Below are 22048 nucleotides of genomic sequence, written 5' to 3' on the forward strand. Positions count from 1 at the left end.
GCTCAAATATGATGATCACTTATCATGGAAATTCCATGTGATCATGTCAATAATTAGTTTATATCCGCTTCTTTACATGAAGACGCGCTAAAGATGATCTGTGAACGCTTAATAACCGTTCATGATGGTTCGAATCTTGCATACTGATGCACAAATCAAATGCGTCGATTAAGTTCTTGCGAGATTCCATCGTTTACAATCACAAAACAAGCATTCATAGATGCGCACGGACATTATGGTACGTACGAACATGCTTAAGGTTGACATTTATCTGCAACCGGGAAACCCGACCTTAAGCCAGACTTCATTTAAGCGTCCCGAGAGATGATGCGAAGCATTATACTGCGCGACCGCGAACGAGTTCTTGTCGTCCTTAACAATTCTGCCAGTCGTGTAATTGCCCAAGCTGGCCACGAGAGCCTCCATCTCTTCGTCGATGTTATCGTCCCTAGCGAATCCGGAGAACTTCCTCACGGCCACGCAACGTGCTTTCCACTCGTCGAGTCTCAAGTTCAGCTCGGGATTCGGCTGTGGAGGGGCTCCTCGAAACTTGGCTGGTAAATAGAAGCTGACCCAGTATGATCTGAAGGACCCTTGAGAAGATTGCGCGACGCTTGTCACGATAGGAGAGGTCATATCGATTTCGGAAGAGTTGAGGTTCGCACCACGAATGAATTGGTACAGCCTGATTCAATAAACAGGGAATAGACAGACACTTCTACGAACATTAGAAAGGATTATGACTGCATGGTCATCAACTACAGCAAGCAATCTCACATCCTACATGATCGATGAAAGAATCGAACTTCAAAACCTGTGAAATCCTTCTGTCGTGGACTTCTCGAAGGAGGTTCCTTGGAGAGCAGCAGACATCCAGATGGAATTCCTGTAGAGCCTGATCTCGAAATCAGTGGCCAGCAACGCCACTGCGTATTGAGGCGATTCGATTGCATGATCAGAAGGGAGTATTACTAGTAAACACAAGAACAATGTCAATATGTTTGACGATCTCTTCATTGTTTTTTCAGTGCGAGTTGCGAAAAGTGCCTCATGCTTGATCCCTTTTATAAGCGAAATCTTCAACAGCAGAAGAGAGCACAAAAATCAATGCCGCATCTCTTTTGTACCACGTTTTATTTAAATACTAGATACGAGAGATAGCGCACTTGTATTTGCCTTTTGGTGGTAGGTCATGCTATGCTCAGTGATGACACTTTTGATTAGTTTCGAGAATATATTCTTCGGAGCATGCTTTTCTTTCTAAGGGCTTATATTTTTCTCCATCCCCGATTGAAGGATTACAAATTATAGACATCACTCATATGCGAATTTAACTACATGTAAACATAAACGAGGTCCGCCACTCAGGGATAGAGGGACACATGATCCTTTTATGAATTGGAAAACCTCACCCGATTCAACATGATAATGGCATTGCAATAATCCTCGTATCTAAACAACAATAAAGAGTGTACCAATGCCGATTTTCGACAGGTCAAAGATATTTTATGAAATCGTTATTATTCAAATTGACGTGTGAAAGAACTCGATTATGTAAATTACTCTGAATACGCGTGACATCCCTTCGATATTTGACCATGTAAACATTGCTTCCACACCCTCAATCACATAAGCAAAAAGGCTGTGGTGCCCAAACATTGTCTAAGTGCGTGAGAATCGTAAACTAATATCCACTAATTCAAGCTGTCACGCATCACCATTTTCCTGCCAGACAAAGACAATCAATATCACAAGTCAAAGATTCAGTGAAGAACACAAATTGTGGGTGTTATATTATTTTTTTTTAATGAATAAAGGGTCGAAGTGCTCACTTTTGATGTTGCAAAACTGGTGGAATCTGGTACGGAGGAAGTGCCCATGGTATTCCAATGGAAAGATAATATACATATTCTCCAAAATAATCTCCCACTAAGTTTTGTGGTTTTTTTTTTCTCTTCTGCAATACATTTCTCATTTATTAAGATAAAGGATCAGCGTACATAGACGTAGATGCCGAACAAATTAGAGCCCAAAGGATTTGAGGAGGATATAATGTTCACTTAGAATGAAGGCTTTTCTTAAGGCTTTGGCAACCCTGCCACCTTATTTGCTTAGGCCGCTTTAAAATCAAAATAAAAGCTATGGGCATGGGCTTCCTTGTTAAGCAAACTCACCTCCCAAGAAGCTTCTTCTTTGCCGGATAAGCAATTTATTGGATCAAACTGACCTGAGTTCAGTTCCAAAAAAGTACTTGAGCGTGATATGAAGGATGTTAGGGTTTCCAGTAGAGCCGGGGCCTCAGTTTGAGCTACAGACGACATCATGACAGTTCGCGCAAAGCCATCCACGAGAAGACCGGAGCTATCGCGACACACACATGCTATGGCTCCTTCGTTAGTCTCTTCCATGTAAGCTCCATTGATGTTTAATGTCAAAGCGCCCTATTTTGGTGGTTTCCAAACTCGATCCGAAGCTTGTCTGAGCCCAATTCTTTTCTAAGATCTAGCCGTCCAGCGAGCAATACTATCATACAAGGTCGAAGTAGCTTCCCCGGGCAAGTACCAAGCCCGGGGAAGCTACTGGAAGCTGCTTCGACCTTAATTTCGATAAATTTTTAAAACTTCTTATAAGTTATTGATTTCGACTGTATTCTATATTTCGATTGATTTCGATTGATTTCTAGTGCAGTAGAAATCAATCGAAATTAGTCAAAATACAGAATACCGTCAAGTTTTAAAAAATTTAAAACTATACGGTATGAACTATGAAGACTTTCCTTACCAAAAAAAAACTATGAAGACTTTAATTCCTATGTAATTCAAAATTTCAGTAACCCTAACTTACAAAAAGTTTACGAAACAAATAAAAAGAGTAATTATGTAATCTGCAAGGTAAATAAAAATACATATATAGAGTTAAATGGTAAACACCGCTTACAAGTTTGAAAACATCGAGGTTGGATTTACCAAAATTGTTTCCAAACCCTAGAGTAAAACACAATCAAACATAGGCCAACAAACTGAGTTGGCCCATTTTGATGGGTGGCCTTAGAGAAGTTCTCAATGGGCCTCAAACATTTTCTTTTTCTTTTTTTTGTGAAAATGACATATCGTTATCTTTGCTAAGTGATCTTGGAAAGTCCATCAAAAGGCATAAATTAGGATGGAAGCAATCTAGATTTGGGTTCGACTAGCGTTGTGTACATCCCAAACCCTAACCAAAATTGTGCGAGATTCTCAATGTGACTGCGGTACCAAACTCGGGTCACCTTAGGAAGATGAGCATGAAGACCCGCCTGAATCCTATCCCAATTGGTCTATACATTTGATCAATACTTTTAAGCGAAATACAACACTTATTTCTGATTAAGGTAACTTCAAATGGGCGGTACTAAAATAGAAGTCGTGAAAGCAAGTCTACGGTGATTAATCTATCAAGAACTCTCCAATAGATTGTGGGGAAAAAGATAAACAAAGAAAACCTAATGCTTGCAATAATGTATGAAAATAGGGAAAAATTATGACAAATGATAAGGAAACGATTTCAGGTGAAATGCTTGATCTATTGTGTAAATGACTTTGAAAAATGACGAAGGTATTTTTGTAAATAAGACTCCAGTTTTGAGGAGCTTGCTTAAGGGATTTCATTTCTATCCTATATTTGGTCTTTTAATTGAGAGGAAAATGATACAAATGGTTTCTGAACTTTGGTCAAATATATAATGTCGTTCTTGAATTTTTAATTTGTTCAATATAGTCACGAAACTATTAACAAATGTTATTGCGAGACTATATAAAAATGTTCAATATTGTCTTTCCATTAAATTAAGTTAACAGAATTTGCTGATGTGACTTTTAATCAATTAAGTTTGAATGGTGGACAATAAAAAAAAATTTAATCGTACATTATCCAATTAAGATATTTGTCTCAAATCACGACATAATAATCCATGTCATCGAATAGTGATGGACATGTTAACACTCTAATTTTTGTTCTTTTAAAAAGTAGATGGATCGAAAGATAGATATGTTGACTCATCATTTTTAAAAATCAAACTCAGCATATAATAATCTACATCATCAAATAACGTCTTATTTGTTGTTTGAGCAAACGGAAGCACTATATTGGACATTTATCAATTGATTATGAACCACATTAAACAAATTAAAATTTATGGATCATTTATGTTATTATTCCTTTGATTGAGACCTAGCTATTTCCCAAAGTCTATCTGGAACAGTTCAAGAATACATGAATCTCATTGATGGTTGCTAAATTTTGGTGAAATTTATAATGCGGTCCCTAAACTTAATTGACGTACTAAAATTTTGATTTCTGCAATTGATGCGCTTCGACCAAAATCTCATTTTTCCTAATACAGGCTAATGTGTCGGCCACACGGCGCTAATGCAATGTCTAGCTATATGCCACGTTTGCTCTAAAATTTTTGGAAAAGAATGGGAGAAGAGATGTTGATAGTGAGGACACTCTGCCATATTCGATGGAGGGTCATCGGCCTTCTACCAATATAAGCATAAATTACTTTATTTCAAAATCATAGTTTAATGACCTAACCGCAAATTCCACCCTTGTCCGATGACTATCGATGGAACTTACTCTTAGATTGAGTTTGGTGTTTCGAATTATTTGGCATTAAGCATATAGAAGGTATAGGGGACATCAACGCGTACTACACTATTGATTGCTCGGTGCACATCGTATGTGATTAGATTTAAAAAATTAATAAGTCCAGATTCAATGTTTAGGTCATGTGCAATCGTACATCCAATTCAAACGTCTTTCGAGGACCCTCTATTGGTTTATATTAAAGTACACATATTGTCATTGGCTCATGCATGCATTGTCCTCCACAATGTATCTGTTCAAGTATTGTCCCACATCGCTTGATATTGAGTCCTAAATGCTTTTTATATTCATGTAATCTCCCTACACCTATTAGCTTATACTTTTGAGTTTGGCTTTCTAACATGGTATCAGAGTGAATTCTATCCCTTTTCCAAATGTGTATTTACTGCTCTTTATATTCATGTGATCTCTCTCTACCTATCAATTTAAGTTTTTTTGTTGGACTTTCTAATTGTACCCATTGATCGACGATATCAATACTGAAACATTCTTGATTCCCGTATGCCATTAGCAACACCATCACAACACCATGCTTCTCTTGTCCCACAATATCATAAAGTCTCAGTCGACTGACATGATCAAAAGGCATGTGCATCCGAAGGCCTTCAATAATTAACAATCATCATCACCATGTCTGTCCTCCCCCCCAATAGCAACCAAAGGTGAGAAGAGACTGATGTTCAGATTGTGTACTTGGTTGGAGCAACATCATCATGCATGCATCATCATGATGTGCATATGGCATGCCAATTCAAAAACCCCAAAAAAGAAAAAAGAAGAAAAAGAAAACGTGAGAAGAAAAAACTTTTTTTACCATTTTCGAGAATTGCAGCCCTTCTAAATCACAATAAGGTTGGGTCTATCTATCCCAAAAATTAATCAATTAATTAATTAGGCTGGTCTCCACTTTCCCCATAAATTGCTTTGGATAAAGCATAAAAGAATTTCCTGAAGTTATTCCTATTGATTTAACCAGGAAAGCTGACCAGCTCGCTGGGACAAAATCATTATTCTAGACCGACATTCCATGCTCAGAAAGCTGTTCTTTAAACCCCTCTTTTTCCCTTTTCAAGAGCTCATTCTCATATTTAAATAGATAGAAGATAGAGAACTTATTAATCAAAATAAAAAAAATTGCACAACACCTTTGAGAGAGTGTGAGTGAACAGTATCTTTGGAAAGGGCATAGGTGGTTTTCAGTGGCTGTAAATTCTCTCTCTCTCTCTGTTTTTAAAGATATTTATTATTAATTAACAGCCATTCTTTCTCATGATTCTGGTCTCTTCTTTTGAGGTTGTCTAATGGTGGGGGATGTTGCTTTAGTAATGGGCCCAACTTTTAAAAACTATATTTAAAGATTCTCTTCTGGTCTTGTCAATTAGGAATGCTTGGTTTAACGGTTGGTTTAATTTGTTTCTGACTTTGGAAAATTCAGAGAGCTTCCTCTTGTATCAAATTGGGGTAAAAAGAAGACAAAGATGGAGAAAAAAGAGAGTTTCTCATCCATCCAAATCGAATTTGTTCGTGAAGCTCCCTTTGATAGGGAGATGCAAATAGGTATCAAGATATTGATGTGAATATATCACAAATTGCCTTTAGATTTTATGGAGGTGTTCTTGGTAATTTAAATTTTGATTGTTCACTGTTTTCTTTTTTCAAGATTTTGGCACAAAGACCTATATCCAGGGAAAAGTATTTGATTCTAGACAAGGGATATTGTTTAGTCACTCGGAATTTATGCTATCAAGATGAATCTTTGGAATGACTTTGGATCTAGAAATGTTCCCAACAGCTTGCAAAAGAGCACATGATTGGTAATACAAGAGAAGTATATATTAAGAATGAAAGTAAAGATTTGGTATAATTTGGTGAGTTTACACCGTAATCCTACCAAGATGCTAGCAGAATTCTCCACACACGTTGTAACTAGATAACGCATCGTTCACATCGTTAATCGAATTCGTGATCTTATTAAAGATAGATTACTCATTTACCACTACGCCGACTACCCGTTTATCACTAGTCTTTTTTCTTTTTTCTTTTTTGTTCGAAATCACTAGTCTTTTTTTTTCGTCGAAAAAATCACTAGTCATTGATAAGTATCTTTTTGTGGGAATATATTCTTCTGGCCTCCGGTCAAGTGAATAGAAGTTTGGAAAGAATAAATGACAAGATCTTCCGGCACTTCCTCAGGCTAAGGATCAGAAAGCAATGCCAAGCATAAAGCATGTTGACTCTTGGGAGTGGAAAGCTCACCGATTCGGCTGACCAAATAATCAACGGCTTTGTGCCAATTTAGTCAAAATATGGAGCCATCTCATCATTACAAACTCCCAAAATTCCCATCAATAGAAGGAATGAATAGAAAGCCCACGGCCCACATGATGGGAACGTTAGACTTGGCCTCAAAAGCTGGCTTGCTTGTTTAGAATCAAGTTCCGAAAAAACGAAGTGGACAAATTTTTGAAACCATATGTGGTAATCGAAATGCCGGGGTCTGTGTATTATGAAGGTGTGAAATGTTTAGAGTTCAAAATAGTCCGTGGCAAAATTTAGATTAAGTGAAAAAGAGGAAATAAGAGTTTATCCATACACGCCTTTGTCAATAATCCTAAGTATGATAAAGCCGGTCTACAAAACTGATATGTTAAGTGATATTGTAAAGTTCTATCGAATGTTGCATATGGAGCACTTAATTAAAGGCTCGAATACGATATGAGACACCGTTAAATATCCTAATTCAGTAGACCAATCTCGATGCATGTAGTACAACTGAAACCCCTTTCACATTGCATGGCATGATTTCATCTTTTTCAAGGTTTCCATGAATCAGAACTTTAAAGAACTTCTTTCTTCGGGTCTTGACTCATCAGTCACACTCAGAATATGCTTAATCATGCTGCTTCGTCCAAGCCATCATAGTGAAAGGTTTCGGTCAACTTCCTTTTGGGTCTTAATCATGTTGCCTCCATATAAGCCTGCTACGTGTACACACATATTCTCGGGTCAATTTGATCAGTTACCAAAGCACAGAGTTCTATCTGTTGACAAGGTGGGACAAACAAAAATGTGACAGCAATGCTTTTGCTGATGCTACGCAGACTGACCCGATCACGTGTATTGGGTAAGACTCCACCTTAGGAGTGACAGGTGTGGCTCCAGAGCCAACACGAGTAAAAATACCATATTGGCTTTTACTAATCTTTGGTTGCACTATAATTTTTCTTTTGTCATGCAGGAATAATAACAAGATCTTTGATGTGTTAGAATTCAGGACAAAAGCATTTTAAATATATGTAACATTTCCCTCGGGGATAGGTTGGCATTTGGCTTAGGAGCAAAGTCGCATGAATCAATAATCGGAAAGATTCGAGCACCGCGCCTCTGGTACGATGACAAATTATATGGGACTACTGTCAGTTGAACTAAAAACCTTAATTTGGTACATAAATACACGATATCATATTTAGGTGTTGTAATAGAATACGCAATCCGAAAGTGTACTGAACTACTGAAGTCCATCAGGATCTCCTTGGAAAAGAGCTTACAGGTTGCTATTGGAAACTGGAGTTATACAGACATATTTGTATATAAGAAGGCATGCATGGCATGCAAAGGATCGATTCTGCTTACTGAGTGTTTTGTGTTGGGGGTCACATAGCGAGCATTACAGCAGAGATTTTCAGCTTTATTGCACTCCGGGCTGTGAAAAGTGAAGCATTGTTTCATCAAGAAGACGACACCACGTGGTCACTTTAAACAAGATCATTCCGAAAATGTTGATCTCAAGCTTTCCTATGCTAGATACTTCCCCTCATGCTCATGTTATTTTATTTGCATCCATGTTACGTATCAAACTAAGCTGTGCGAAAAACGCTAATCTCAAACTTCCAGATGGATCGTTATCGTTGTCATTTACAAAAGATGAGACCCGATTACATAGGGATCAAAACATTGATTCATGACATCGTTTTACCAAGACGAGCAATCCTTTGATGATTCGGTGATAATATGATCTATGTTAAGATAATCGATATGGAGTAAAGCTAAAGAAAATTATGAACAAATAAGTGAAACATGAATTCCAAACGCCAAGTTCACGCGCCTGCTATTTTACACCCAACATGCGTTTATATTAGTGCTAAGTGTAGGTTGTACTACATACAGTTCCGTTAGACTAAGCTAATCACATGTTGAGAAAGAGTAGGGCCCACACGCTTGTTCCCGTCAGAAGATACAATTTTTTTTAAATGGGTTAACGGCACTCGATCCGAGCTATTTTTACAAGAAAAAAGTATGACGGGAGTAATTAATGTTCCTAACATGAATCAAGGTGTGTAAAATGTCAATGCAAATAACCACACTTAGCTATGTTTTCAATGAATTAGCATCCTAGTTTGGTTTCCTCACCTCAATGGACATAAAAAAAACTTTCAGCCGTCCTTTGTTCAGCACCAACATCTTCTTTCTACTTTAATAATGCATCTGTTCAAATTAATGTTAATTAGGGTTCAGCTGCTTTCAGGGTTTACACCAAACTTGGGACCAATCTCTATAAATTGTCGGCTTCGATATTGTTAGCTTGATTAGTTGTTATTAATGACCCTATAAAACTACTAGTGCCTAGGTCCTCATTAATAGAGGTGAAAGTAAAACTTGTATAGCAAGATTTGGTTGTGTGAAGCCAAAGTTCAAGTTAGATGAGAAAGAGATTCGTATCTAACTAGACCTCTATACTCACTGAGTGTATATTCACTCTCTAATCATACTAGAAACCCTAAAAATTTCTTGAGATGCTTTTCCTTCAACAAAATTCAAGGGGAAAGAGTGCCAAAACACACTGAGGAATGTCTAATTATGTCTACCATATGAATTGTAATGAGAGTGACACATTGTGGGCCAAATAAGTCCTCGATGCTTTCCACATAAGAAGAATAAAAAAAGGTGGTGCAACAATAAGAAAATAAAGTTGGGGAGGATGCTGGGGATGTTGCAGGCATCATTGCTCAGAACCCTAGAAAGAGAACCGTATAGGGCAATCTGGAGAGAGGGGGAGAAAGCAACCACAACCTTGGACATATATACTGTTGCGTAAGCCAAGCGATCGAATAATAAAATTGATAGAATAAGAAAATAAATCGGACACCAGATTTACGTGGTTCGGTCGTAGTGACCTACGTTCACGGGGAGAGCAGCACGGAATTCCACTATAGATCAAGCGATACAACGGAGATTACAATCACACTCGAGTCACTCAAACACTCTAAGTGTTTCCCAAGCCCCAATTACACCCGATAACTCACGCAGTGTTTAGCCCCACAATTCCTCACGAAATAATCTCTCAATCTCGCAAAAGAATTATACACAAATCTTAACACAAGATTTACGCTTGAACACTAATTCTTCTTGGATGTAATTCACGAACGAGAATCCACGGAAACACCCACCGCCAAGCACTCACGAACGTCTTCACGTCAACCGCGGCGCTTCAAGACTTCTTTATCAACAATGGCGCATCAAGACTTCTTCTTCTTGCGGCCAAGTTCAAGAATATATATGTATATATTTGTATCCCCACGTACAGTGGCCGACTCCAACTTGGAAAGAGATTCCATGCGGTCAACAAGTCCAAGTTTGGACTTTCCTATTTCTTCTTTCTTGGGCAGACCGTGACTCCCACTAAAATTAGGAAAGAATAAATATTCATTCTATTTTCCTTTTCTTTTGTTTGCTACCAACTCTTGCATATTAGGAAAGCAAATTTCCAATATTTCCTTTTGCTCGATTTCGGACGTCCGCAAAATACCAATTTCGAAGATTCAGATTTTCGCTTTGGGCTTAAACTCGAGACATATTTTCAACATATACCATGACACTTTGTTAGGTCATAAGATTCAACCATATGTAAATTGTTCAGATTGGCCTAAGAAAAGGGAAATTTCAGCTCGCAAAGTATCTAATGATCCCGTCAAAAGGAAATTGGACGTAGGCTTTTTTATTTCATGAAAAATAAACTTTGTTTAAAACTATTTTCAAAGGAAATTGTTCTACGAAAAAGTTGTTTGATTCTTCCTAATTTGGTTGTCCTTTGCAAATAAGAGATATAAGTTATTTTCTGATACTTATTACTAATAACTAGGAAACACAGTTCGGAGAAAAAGAGACTCAAGTACAGTCTCAGAGACCCAGGTTCGAGTTTCGGGGTCTTAGATCTAAGGACTCAGGTCTGGGTGCTAGAGTTTTGGGACCATCAGCCGGGCAATTGAGACGGAGTTGCATAGGCGGAGACATAATTGTATTCTGGATAATGATTTCTAATTTTTAATAAATGAAATCATTTTGTTGAATTTAAATATAGATTTTTCATTAACTATAAAAAGACTTTCCATTATTCATATTCATAAGCAATTTCAACATCGAAAATTTAGGAAAATATTTCTCGACAGTTTATTTTTCGCGTAACAAAAGGAGCTTTAATTTATTGTGCGAGAATGTAAAACAAGGATATGAAGTTGTCAATTCTGATGCTCTTTTCTTCCTTAAGCTTCCTACCTTATAAACAAGCCAATTAAAATGAACTTATTTCTTTCATTTGTGACTTTACTAGTACGAAAAGGCAAATAAATGGAAACTTATAATAAAATTAGACACGATATCTACGTATCAACATTTGCAAATTAAACGAAAATTAAACAGTGAAAGCAATGAGATCCGCAAAACGGAAGAAACCTAAAATAATAATCATTCCAAATAAACCTAATCTAGTGCTTTACTAGATGGGTAGGCCGCAAATAAACGTAGATGATACACATATTTATAATTCGTCCATCAAAAAAATAATTCGAAGAATTAATTTTTTTTATGAAGGAAAATGCAGCAAAGAAAAAAAGGAAATTGGAAGAGTTGAGCTAAAAGGCGAGTCCATTTTCATTCCCACGTCTCTCTTTATCTGTGCAGAAGGAAGGACGAGGGACAGATTAGAACAGAATCGTTCTCGACGGCTAATACAATCTCTCGACAAACGTTTGTGGAACTGCAAGTACTTTGTCATAGGTTTGATGGGAATCTATACACTACTGTGATCCAATTGCATTCCACAGTCATCGGTGATGTCACCTGTGATAATTGTATCTCTTCTTCTTTCATCACTTGATTCCTAAATATATATTTCGAAGTTGTCATTCCCCTGTGGAAAGGCCAAAAAAAAAGAAAAGAAATTGGTTGAAAAGATACTCTTGTGCATTTCGAGCATTCAATTTTGTAGGTGATGTGAATTCAGACTAATTTTGCTTTTGAATTTGGAGAACCCTCGTGTATGATTGGTTTGTTTATTCATGTATTATTGTTATGCGATTCATTCGATAGATAAAATAATTATGTACACTTTGCCTAGAAAAATGGGGTTAATGTATCATTATCACTTTTATGATGTCATTCATCATCGTAGATGTATTATCTATATGCATATATTTCTAGGGCAAAATATACATAATGGTACTTGTAAAGGTGGATCGAACATTAAATAATTGATTCGGATAAGAGCATATACTATATGTGGTTGGCTTATAACGTGATGACTTAAAATTGTGTATTCTCCTTAATATATTGTACCATATAACATGTCATAAATCGATCATAAATCCTTTTAGTTTTGATGATACATTACCTTGAGCTCCACCAGATCTAAGGTTATCATAGTTTATCTCTCTCGCCACTCTCTTCGAAACCATAACCCCATGCACTCATCACCGAAAGCGTAATTTTTGATACCCTAAATGTACGCCACTTTCCACCCTCTAGCCACCACCGGTAGTATTTGTGTCACCTTGGCGTTGCTGTCGTCGGCCACCATAGCCGCAGTCCATATTTCTAAAATTAAGTCAATAATAATTGATGTTAAAGATAGAGGGTGGATTGTGGAGGGCGATTATAAGAAATTTGAATTGATTAGTTTGAAATTGGTGAATTTCATTTACCTCCTAACATCAATCATTCAACAAACATGGGAAAAGTACAACTGGATTCGGCAATTAGCAAAGCACATTATTGTCTCAAACTAGATCTTTAGAGGCAAATTTACATGCCTCAAAATGTGTTGTTTTTAGAGGCAAATACTTCTACTTCCATTTTAGTTATATATAGACACCTGTGCTATAGAAAAATGATGTAGAGGCACACAAATAATAGCTAAAGGTCATAATTAGAGGTAATAGTATTTGACACTGATTACTAAGATTAGAGACATATGTCCATTTGCCTCAAATTTTTCTCAAAAAGACATTTTGAAATGGCAAATCTGCTGAGACAATTATTCTATTTGACTCTACAAGTTTTAGGGGCAAAAATCTGACTTTCAAAGGCAAATATTCTTTGCTGTAGAAGTCATTATAGTGGTAATGAAGTTTTGGCTAGATCAAATCTTACTTCTGTTGCTTACAATTGAGGCCAAATCCTCCCCAAAAGAAGAACACCACCAACTTTCACCCGAGACACAAAAAGTACCCTAACTTTTCAAGCGGTCCAAAAAAAAAAAAAACTCACACATTTATATTCGTTGCACAAAAATATCCATCGCTCTGTTCATTCAATTGATGTGGTAAATGACGTGGTTAACGAGACTAACGCGTACAAATATACACATTAGCTCGAGCTAAAAAGGATGCCGTGGACACATCAGCAAAAGGCAAAAGATGGTGTTTATCTAAAGCGTCGTCATTTCCGATTCTTCTTAATTAAGATTTACTTGCTTCAAGCACGCTGGCAGCTCTTTTTACTATTAATTTGTTTCTCTAAAACATCGTTTCTATCCACGTCACATGTTATATCATCTTGTTGGGACAAAAGATTAACTGTGGGTATTCTTCGTCCCTCGGATAAAAGTTTCGCGAAATTTTTCCGGTCATTCTAAAAGTCACGGTATTTTTATTCTAAAGGCGAAGTTTGTTTGGGCGACATGCCAACAAATAACTTCTTAAACTTAATTATGGACGGCAATCACTACGCAACTCTCCACGATCCAAATGGATGCGTGGCTTGGGGGGGTTGGACATGAATGAGCATGCACCTACTCCATAATTAACTGTTGCACGTGCAGAAACTTGCAGGCCTTGATCATAACAAGCAATTTGCTAGCTCATGGAATCATAAAAAAGGATTGGTAAAATGGTAAAATAACCAAGCAAAGTATTTACTAAACTTTCCGCAAGGACAATAGAGTCAATAAACAGATGAATAATATTTTCCTCTTAGCCAAAAAAAAAAAGATGAATAATATTTTCTTAGGTCAAGTTTTACAAGTGCCTTGGACCTCGGCGGTACTAATCAAGCATATCTAACGAAGGAAGGTTCGACTTTTCAAAAAATTCATATCGTGAGAAAAGGTCAGTACCACCGAAAACTATCCTTGGAGCCAGGAAGGGGTTTGAAGGGGTTGTTGCGCCGCACCCCTCAAGCCCTTACAACTTATTGCAATAGGTTCAAAAGACTCATTAACTAAAACTATGTTAATAAGGGTGACGAATTCGCCAATTCCTTAAATTTCACATTAGGGTATATGACCGATTCTTCCCTTTCCACTTTTCGATAATTTTAAATTACTTTACTCTTTCCATTTCGTGCACACATCATCGACCGAAAATCATTCAATTCGCATTTTGATCAATGAGATGAGCTTCTCCTCTCTTGTTCCATTCCAATGTACATTTATTATGCTAACACTTCTTCCGGCATGTAATTTTAAAAGATGGCTTATTTAGAAAAGCGAAAAACTCAATCTTCTTCTTAAGAAAAAAGAAGGATAGAAGAGAACATCTAGGGAAGTGAGAAAGAGAACCCACCAAAAGCAAAGAGAACTTCGAAGACACCCCCCCACCACTTAAGAATCATTCATTTTGCATCTCAAAATCCTTCCCAATCTTGTCCTCCGATCCACCAAAGCAAAGAATATGAACGCAACACTTTTCCACCTCTGCCCCTGTAAACCCTCCACGCTATATCTGAAGCTTCATAAAGTTCTTCCAGACCCCCCTGTATTGAGAACCGGAAACACCCCACCTCTCTCTCTCTCTCTCTCTAGAAAAATTTTCGATTTTTTTTGGTAATTTGCACATCTTGGCATGATTTCATCAATACCCAGAATTATATATTTCGCCACGCCCACATGGGCAAAGCTTTAAGAAAATCCCTACTCAGATTTCCTTTTTTCTATCCCTGTTTTTGGGTTCCTCTGGCTTTTGGAATTTTAATAAGTAATCAGCTCTCGTGCCTGGAGGTTCGTGGTGTCAGACATTAAAAACCGAGGGAATTGGAATAGAAGCTGAGCGACCCTGAGGACACAGAAGAATCCCCTCTTTCGTTTCTGCAGCATATTTTTTTATATATCACTCGCTCAGATCCTCCAAGGCCTTGGAAATGGTGATGCAGAGGAAGGAGAGAGAGAGAGTGTGTGCGTGAATTGAATCGAAGCTCCTTAGAAGGGTCGCGATGAACGGGTGAATTTGGTGGGGAGGCGTGCATTCTCTCAGCAGAAATCAGTGCGGGCGCAAGAAGACAAGACCGATGTTACTGCATACGGACGAACGCGGCCGGGTGTAGCCGAAGAGAGAAACGACAGGGCCTCGCGGGAAGTTTCTCAAAGGCCATGGATTGTAGTACCAGCAGCTGTTCATGTAGCTGTTGTCGTTGGCGTTCCTTCTTCAAGATCTCCTTCTCGTCGTCGCCAATCATTCCCATTTTTGTGCTCTTCCTCCTTGTCCCTACTTCTCCCTTCTTTTGTCACGCTCGTTTGTCGGAAACGGCCGTCTTCCGCGCCACGAACCGGACTTTTCGGCCCGGGGAGGAGCTGTGGAAGCTGAAGATGATAAGGTCTCGTCTCAGGGACATCAACAAGCCTCCCCTCAAAACAATTCAGGCAAGCCCACCTTTCTCTTTTTTTCTTTTTCTTTTGAGAAAAGAGAATGCCGCTCCTTTATTCCCCTGATGTTGCTCTGTTTTTAGAGACCTTGGACATCAACTGTCCACATCATCATGAGAAAGAAAATGACTTGGACCGGCGTTGCTGAATCAATCACTCACACACTTCACTAATCATATAACTAATTTCAGCTTCTGCTAGAATAATTTCTTGCTAACTGACCCTGATTTGTCCCTCATTCTTGCTTCTCTGTTTCTGTTTTCTCTCATTTGCAGAGTCCTGATGGAGATATCATAGACTGTGTTCTGTCGCACCAACAACCAGCCTTTGATCATCCTCTACTAAAGGGACAAAAGCCATTGGTATCAACACAGTTTCTCTGACCAGTAACTAGAAAATCAATTACATGACTTTTGAAAGCCCCGATTTTACCCTTTCTGTTTTTTGTAAATTTGCAGGATCCGCCGGAGAGGCCGAACGGGCATCGTTCAACCGCTGCGACCGCGGAGACGTTCCAATCATGGAGCATGTCCGGCGAGGCTTGCCCAGAAGGGACGGTGCCGATCCGGAGAACGAGCGAAGAAGACATTTCGAGGGCTTCTTCGGTTCAGAGGTTTGGGAAGAAAGTTAGAAGACATGTCAGGAGAGACACCTCAAGCACTGGGCATGAGGTAAGGAGACCTTGACATTGAAGCTTGAAGAAGATCAGCACACCTCAAGCATTTCTTTAATTTTTTTTTAAAGTAACTTAAAAGAAATCATAATCATTCATTTCTTAATTTTGTCTCAAAAGTAATAATGCTACTCGTGAATGAGACGAGGAGAAAATTCAGACATAATTGTCTCTTGGTTCCCTTCTTGCTTATGTTGGTGTTCTGTCTCTCTGCTTCTTTTTCTTTCTTTTTTCTTTTTATTTTTTTTTCGTTTTTTCTATTTGGTCAAATTGCTTTTTTTTTTTGGTCGCATATTTGGTCAAATGTAGACTCGAGAAAAAGTGATAGCATGAAGACAGGAAACTGCTTTTTAATTTCGGCTTGTACCTTTCAGACTGTGGTTTTTTAATTTTGACATTATGTTTGCTTGCGCTTTCCTCCAATTTTTGCGGGCTATTTATAATCAAGCAAACAAAACATATTCATCCATTTTGTACCAAAAATATATATTTTTTAAAAAGAAAATATTTGGTACATGATAGTTTTGAACTCTATCAAGCCGGACCGGATTTACCAACTCGACGTTTATTAAATTCAGAAATTCCTCGGCATATAGTTCCTTTCTTTTTTCATATGTTCCAATCTTCCAAATTGGCGATGAGCGTCGTCGGAAAATTACACAATTTTGTCGTGAGCCAATTATTGATATCCAATTTCAATCCGGGATCAAGAAAAAAGTTGCCCTTTTTTTATTACTCCTTAAAATTTATATTATAAATCGTGTTTTTCTTTCTACAATGTTGATTTATTTTATTTTATTTTATTTTTTTGCAGCATGCGGTAGGGTATGTGAGTGGAGATCAATACTATGGAGCCAAAGCAAGCATAAATGTGTGGGCACCAAAGGTGGCAAATCAATATGAATTCAGCCTCTCGCAGATGTGGGTCATCTCTGGCTCTTTTGGCGATGACCTTAACACCATTGAAGCTGGTTGGCAGGTACTCTTTCAGCTTTTTGTTCTTTCTTTTTTCCTCCCAATAAAAGTTTTAATTTTTTTACTATCTCCTACCAAATAATTGGCCTTGACCAGTCCTCTTGGTCTCACCCCTTTTCAGCTACAAAATAAATTTAGGGTTTTAGTACGTAAATTTCAACAAGTTAGAGAAAACAACTGGATTTTCACATGCATTTCGCAAGTTTGAGAATGGTCCTTGTGTCAAGGATGAGTGGTTTATTTCAGGTCAACCCCATCTCTTGATTAAGAAATGCTGAGATACCAATTGAAACATGTGAAATTAATTTTCTTTTCGTAAAAGGAAATTAGCTCTTAATGTTGGCTAATTTTGAGTAGGAAGATTTTGATATTTTCCCCCCACAGATTGGTTTTGTACCAATTAAAATTTCACGGGTTAATTACTCGAGTTCTTTTCTTTCTTTCTTTCTTTCTTTTTTGGGTAGGGGATAGTGCCAACATCATAGAAACCAGTATGTGTTTTATGACAAAGTGCCAAAAACTTGAAATGGAAATTAGAATATTATCTGCCTCTGCCGATGTTGGGGAAATTAAGGAAAAAAAAGCAAAGGGTTGTCATAATTGGATGGTCCAATCCAAGAAGCAAAAAATTCTTGTCTATGTTCAGCAAAATCATTGAAAATCTTATTATGTCTGGGGGTCAATTTACTCCGGCAGGCAATTATTGTGTAGTTGGCAAGTCACTGACCATAAAATAAAAACACATTAAAGACCAAATTTAGTTTCCCAACTGATCACATTAATGGTTTCGTTGAAATTTGCAGCTATGGTTTTCCGCCATGTTTTCAGCTTGTGTCAGATGGGATGCTAATTAAAGAATTAATTTATTTATTTTTCTTCAGGTTAGTCCAGAATTGTATGGGGACAGCTATCCGAGGTTCTTCACTTATTGGACCGTAAGTAACGTAAAATAAAGTGAAATTGTTCCCCCAGATGAATATTCTCTCCTAAAATCATGAAATTAATGTTGTTTTTGGTGACTTTGATTGCATGCAGACCGATGCCTACCAAGCAACAGGATGTTACAACTTGCTGTGCTCAGGATTTGTGCAGACCAACAGTAGGATTGCAATTGGGGCAGCAATTTCTCCCACGTCCTCCTACAATAGTGGTCAATTTGACATAAGCTTGCTGGTTTGGAAGGTAATAATTAATTTATAGCTCTACTTTTTCTAGTTAATTCGAAAAAAAAAGATTTTATTGATTCAAAGTCCATGCCTATGCATACATGTTCACATGTTTTTTCTATGAATCACCCATCATCCCAAACCTACTCAAAATTGAATGAAAAAGATATTAAATTTATTGTAGCCAAAAAGTAGGATAAAACTAATCCAGTTCAAAACGGAGAAAAAACTACTTTCCGCTTCACAATAGATGAAAACTACTTTTTATTTACCAAATTAGAATCTTCACAATGCTCATATTGATATAAGATGATCCCGAAACCGGCATCTTTGATGTCATCTGATCCTCAAAATTAAGTAGCCGGTATGCATTGCTTGTGTAAAATCGCACGGCTCTTATTAAGTAGTTGAGTTCTCGGGGGAAAGTCGAGTTGCAACAATTTGTTGCTCCTATAAATTAGGCTACTAAACTCCCAATTTAACTTTAGAGTAAGCTTGAGGGCTATGTTTAACACCAGACAGAGAGCTTGAACTGTAAAACCTACTGACAGTTTTTACCGTTATTTGGCAATTGCTTGCATCACCACCCCGGGGCTGTAAAACAAAAAAGACAACCTAAGGGTCTTCCTTGAACGTGGCGTCGGACCCATGATCTGACGGCCAGGATTCAAAGGGGGCCCACCTTCCCGACTGACAACGGACAGAAGTTGTCGTCTCGGAAGCCTAAGGGAAACTTGGACCATCTGATGTCAACCCACTTGCCTTGACCAGACACAAAAAGAAATGTTGTTGTTTTAGAGGCTCGACAAGGTGTTGAATTTTACTTGAAAAAAAAAAAGGGTAAAAATTACCCTCTAAAATTAAAAAAAATTAGATAGGTAAATTCGATAGCAACAGCTTTGAAAAGAGCAAGCGCCACTCCATGGAAGTGTTCGGTGCATACTCACGCGTGCACCCGAAACTTGGAATAATGACTGTGATTGCCTTGTTTCTTTGTGCTCCAAGATTCTCCACTTTTTCTTTCTCTATTTTTAATTACTTTTTGCTTGCTTTGGTACCCATTTTTTGAAAATTAAATTTTCAGTACTTCCAAGTCAAGTTTGAATAATTTCGTGAGTCTATCGGGAGATTGATTTGGGGAAAGTGCAACTTTATTCTCTTAACTTGTGACGGAGTATCATCACATGAAACTCTCACAATATATTCAATGGGTTCAAGTTTGAAAGTGTAAGTGTTTTGAATAATGTCTTGAAAATTGGAAGTGTTGTCATTCACCAAATGAGGACAATGATAGGAAAAAAATCAATTTATTTTTAGTGCGATTGGAATGATTTTTGCTTTTATTACGTTCTTCTGCATTTTTAAACTTGATTTTGTTTAATAACTACATCTGTAATCTTTAAAAATAGAAATTCCAGATATATAAAGTCATTTGAAGTAATGTGTAAATTTTTCTTTGGTTTTGTTCTGATAAAAAAAAGAATAATCTCTTTGTTTTGACAGTAAAGTAAATAAAAAACATTCTGACTTGTTTAAAGTTGATCCGAGTGACCACAATGCACTTGGACTTCCATTTGTGTGCATTGATTTATTTGTATGCAATGGGGCGCATGAAATAAAGAAATTATTAGGTGGACCAAGTGCATACACGAAAAGTCTATATAGTTATCAAATCTAGTGGGATCGAAAAAGTTGATGAGACCCACTTGATATAACGATGTCCTCACCAAATCCATTGAAATGTCTCCGTGAAACGGGAGTTTGGTGAGTGAGAGCTTGATTGCCTTATACATCAAGTACTCATGTGGTCCTTCTTTCTCACCTTGTGTAGGATCCGAAGCATGGGAATTGGTGGCTCGAATTCGGTTCAGGCGTTCTGGTCGGGTACTGGCCATCGGTCCTGTTCACTCACCTCAGGGACCACGCAAGCATGGTGCAGTTCGGCGGGGAGGTCGTGAACTCGAGGCCCTCGGGCTTCCACACGAGCACCCAGATGGGGAGCGGGCATTTCGCCGGTGAAGGGTTCGGGAAAGCATCCTATTTTCGCAATTTGCAAGTGGTGGATTGGGACAACAACCTCATCCCTTTGCAAAACCTCCGGGTCTTGGCGGATCACCCGAATTGCTATGACATTCAAGGAGGGATCAATAGAGTTTGGGGGAACTATTTCTACTACGGAGGACCCGGAAGGAATGTGAGGTGTCCCTAAAAAGTTGGGGTTGTAGGTAAAACCAAAAAAGAAAAAAAAGGAAAAAAAAAAGGTGGGAATTAATTCTTTTTTCTTTCCTCGTTTGTAATTTCGGCTATTTTTTCCTCAAATATATGTATAATTTTTTTTTCTCATTGGGGGTGGCGGCTTGGTTTCTCGTCTCGAGATCATTAAAAATGAATGGGGTCTTTTCTTTACCTTAAATTTTCGATATTTCGACTAACGGGTCATCTACTTACACCACTTTTGAGGGGCTGAAGATGTATATTTGGAAAAGAAAGTAATGAATATATCATTATTTTGCGGTGGTTTCTCTCTCTCTTCACGACTTGTGATGTTTCATGAATACGTAGAGGGAAAAACTGACACAAACAATCCTTAAAAACTTATCAGCATCTAAAATGTCGAGATTCAAATTTAAAATCTAAGGATCACATTAAGGGATCATAAAAAATGTTGACGAAAAAAGATATAAATTAAAGTCAAAGTATATATGAAAATGCGGAATATGATTATGGCGTGGAGCCAGCGAAGCATCCATGAAGGAAGCACGTCTTGGGGAACAACCATGATTAGTCTCACCTTGAGACGATCAAAAAAATTAAAAATTTGTTTAATTTCCCCAGATCGTGCCCCAAGACAAATTTTTCAAATTTTTTTTTAAGGTGCAAGTGGAGAATTTATTGAGTTGACGAGCAGCTTGACAACTAGAGTTGCTTCAGCACTACGTCGTTGCATTAACAATGTATTGTGTACGGGAGATGGTAGTTTCGAAGTGCATAAGAAATTGGTGTGGGGAAGACGTTGGCCATGCAAGGTGCACAAGATTCAATTCAATGGCAGCATTGAGTTTCCAACACTTTGGATATTGTCGAAGCCCGAAGAGAGGGAGAGATGACCGCGATTGCGCATGCACGTGTGCTAAGTTATGGCGTGCACAAGAGTCGAGATTGCTCCTTATAGAAAAGTGAAGAAAAGCCAACAGTTTTAGATAGCTTATGAAGTGATGGAGTTCTGTCTAATCAGAGTATTCTCTATGTGTGTTTGTGTGGTTCTTAAATATGGAGTGAAAATGGTTAGCATCGTATAGGGATGATAAAAAAGTTGGATACTCGTGAGCCCGTCGAACTCTGGATAAATCGTTCATTGAAAATATGTCGTGTGGCCATGATAGCTAAAGTTGTTGAAGAAAACTTCTCTCGGTTGGTCTTTTTTTATTGGTAGGTTACGAGTGATGAATATGTGGATAAATGTCCTTGATAACTAAGCACAAGAACTTCCCTTCATCTCTCTCCCCTTAGCTTAGTCTATCCAATCGGGATCGGGGTTACGCTCCACCGTCGTCACACCTTGACTGTCACACCACCATCTCCCCCATCTATCTCTCTCTCCACTCCTTAGCCCAATCGGTCCATCAGGGTTGCAGTTACACTACCATCCCAGCCACTACCGTGATGCCACCCATC

At 38.0% G+C, this 22048-nt stretch overlaps 2 protein-coding genes across 2 annotated transcripts; one reads left to right on the plus strand and one right to left on the minus strand.

Moving 5' to 3' along the window:
• Positions 1 to 240: 240 nt before the first annotated feature.
• On the minus strand, positions 241 to 1041 carry LOC115689939 (uncharacterized). Its single transcript, XM_030616139.2, has 2 exons — positions 815 to 1041; positions 241 to 685 (listed from the first exon to the last, which is right to left on the minus strand). Exons 1-2 carry the CDS (start codon positions 1015 to 1017, stop codon positions 268 to 270), a joined length of 621 nt encoding a protein of 206 aa, XP_030471999.1. The 5' UTR covers positions 1018 to 1041; the 3' UTR covers positions 241 to 267.
• Positions 1042 to 14467: 13426 nt separating this feature from the next.
• Positions 14468 to 20716, plus strand: LOC115689977 (uncharacterized). The gene is made up of 7 exons (XM_030616192.2): positions 14468 to 15556; positions 15835 to 15921; positions 16018 to 16230; positions 17047 to 17211; positions 18089 to 18142; positions 18243 to 18389; positions 20205 to 20716. The coding sequence occupies exons 1-7, from the start codon at positions 15287 to 15289 to the stop codon at positions 20580 to 20582; spliced, it is 1314 nt and encodes a 437-aa protein (XP_030472052.2). The 5' UTR covers positions 14468 to 15286; the 3' UTR covers positions 20583 to 20716.
• Positions 20717 to 22048: the final 1332 nt, after the last annotated feature.

Source organism: Syzygium oleosum, unplaced genomic scaffold (genome assembly GCF_021117445.2).
Source record: "Syzygium oleosum isolate NSW1041296 unplaced genomic scaffold, Sole_v2.1 Sole_v2.01, whole genome shotgun sequence".
NCBI lineage: Eukaryota > Viridiplantae > Streptophyta > Magnoliopsida > Myrtales > Myrtaceae > Syzygium > Syzygium oleosum.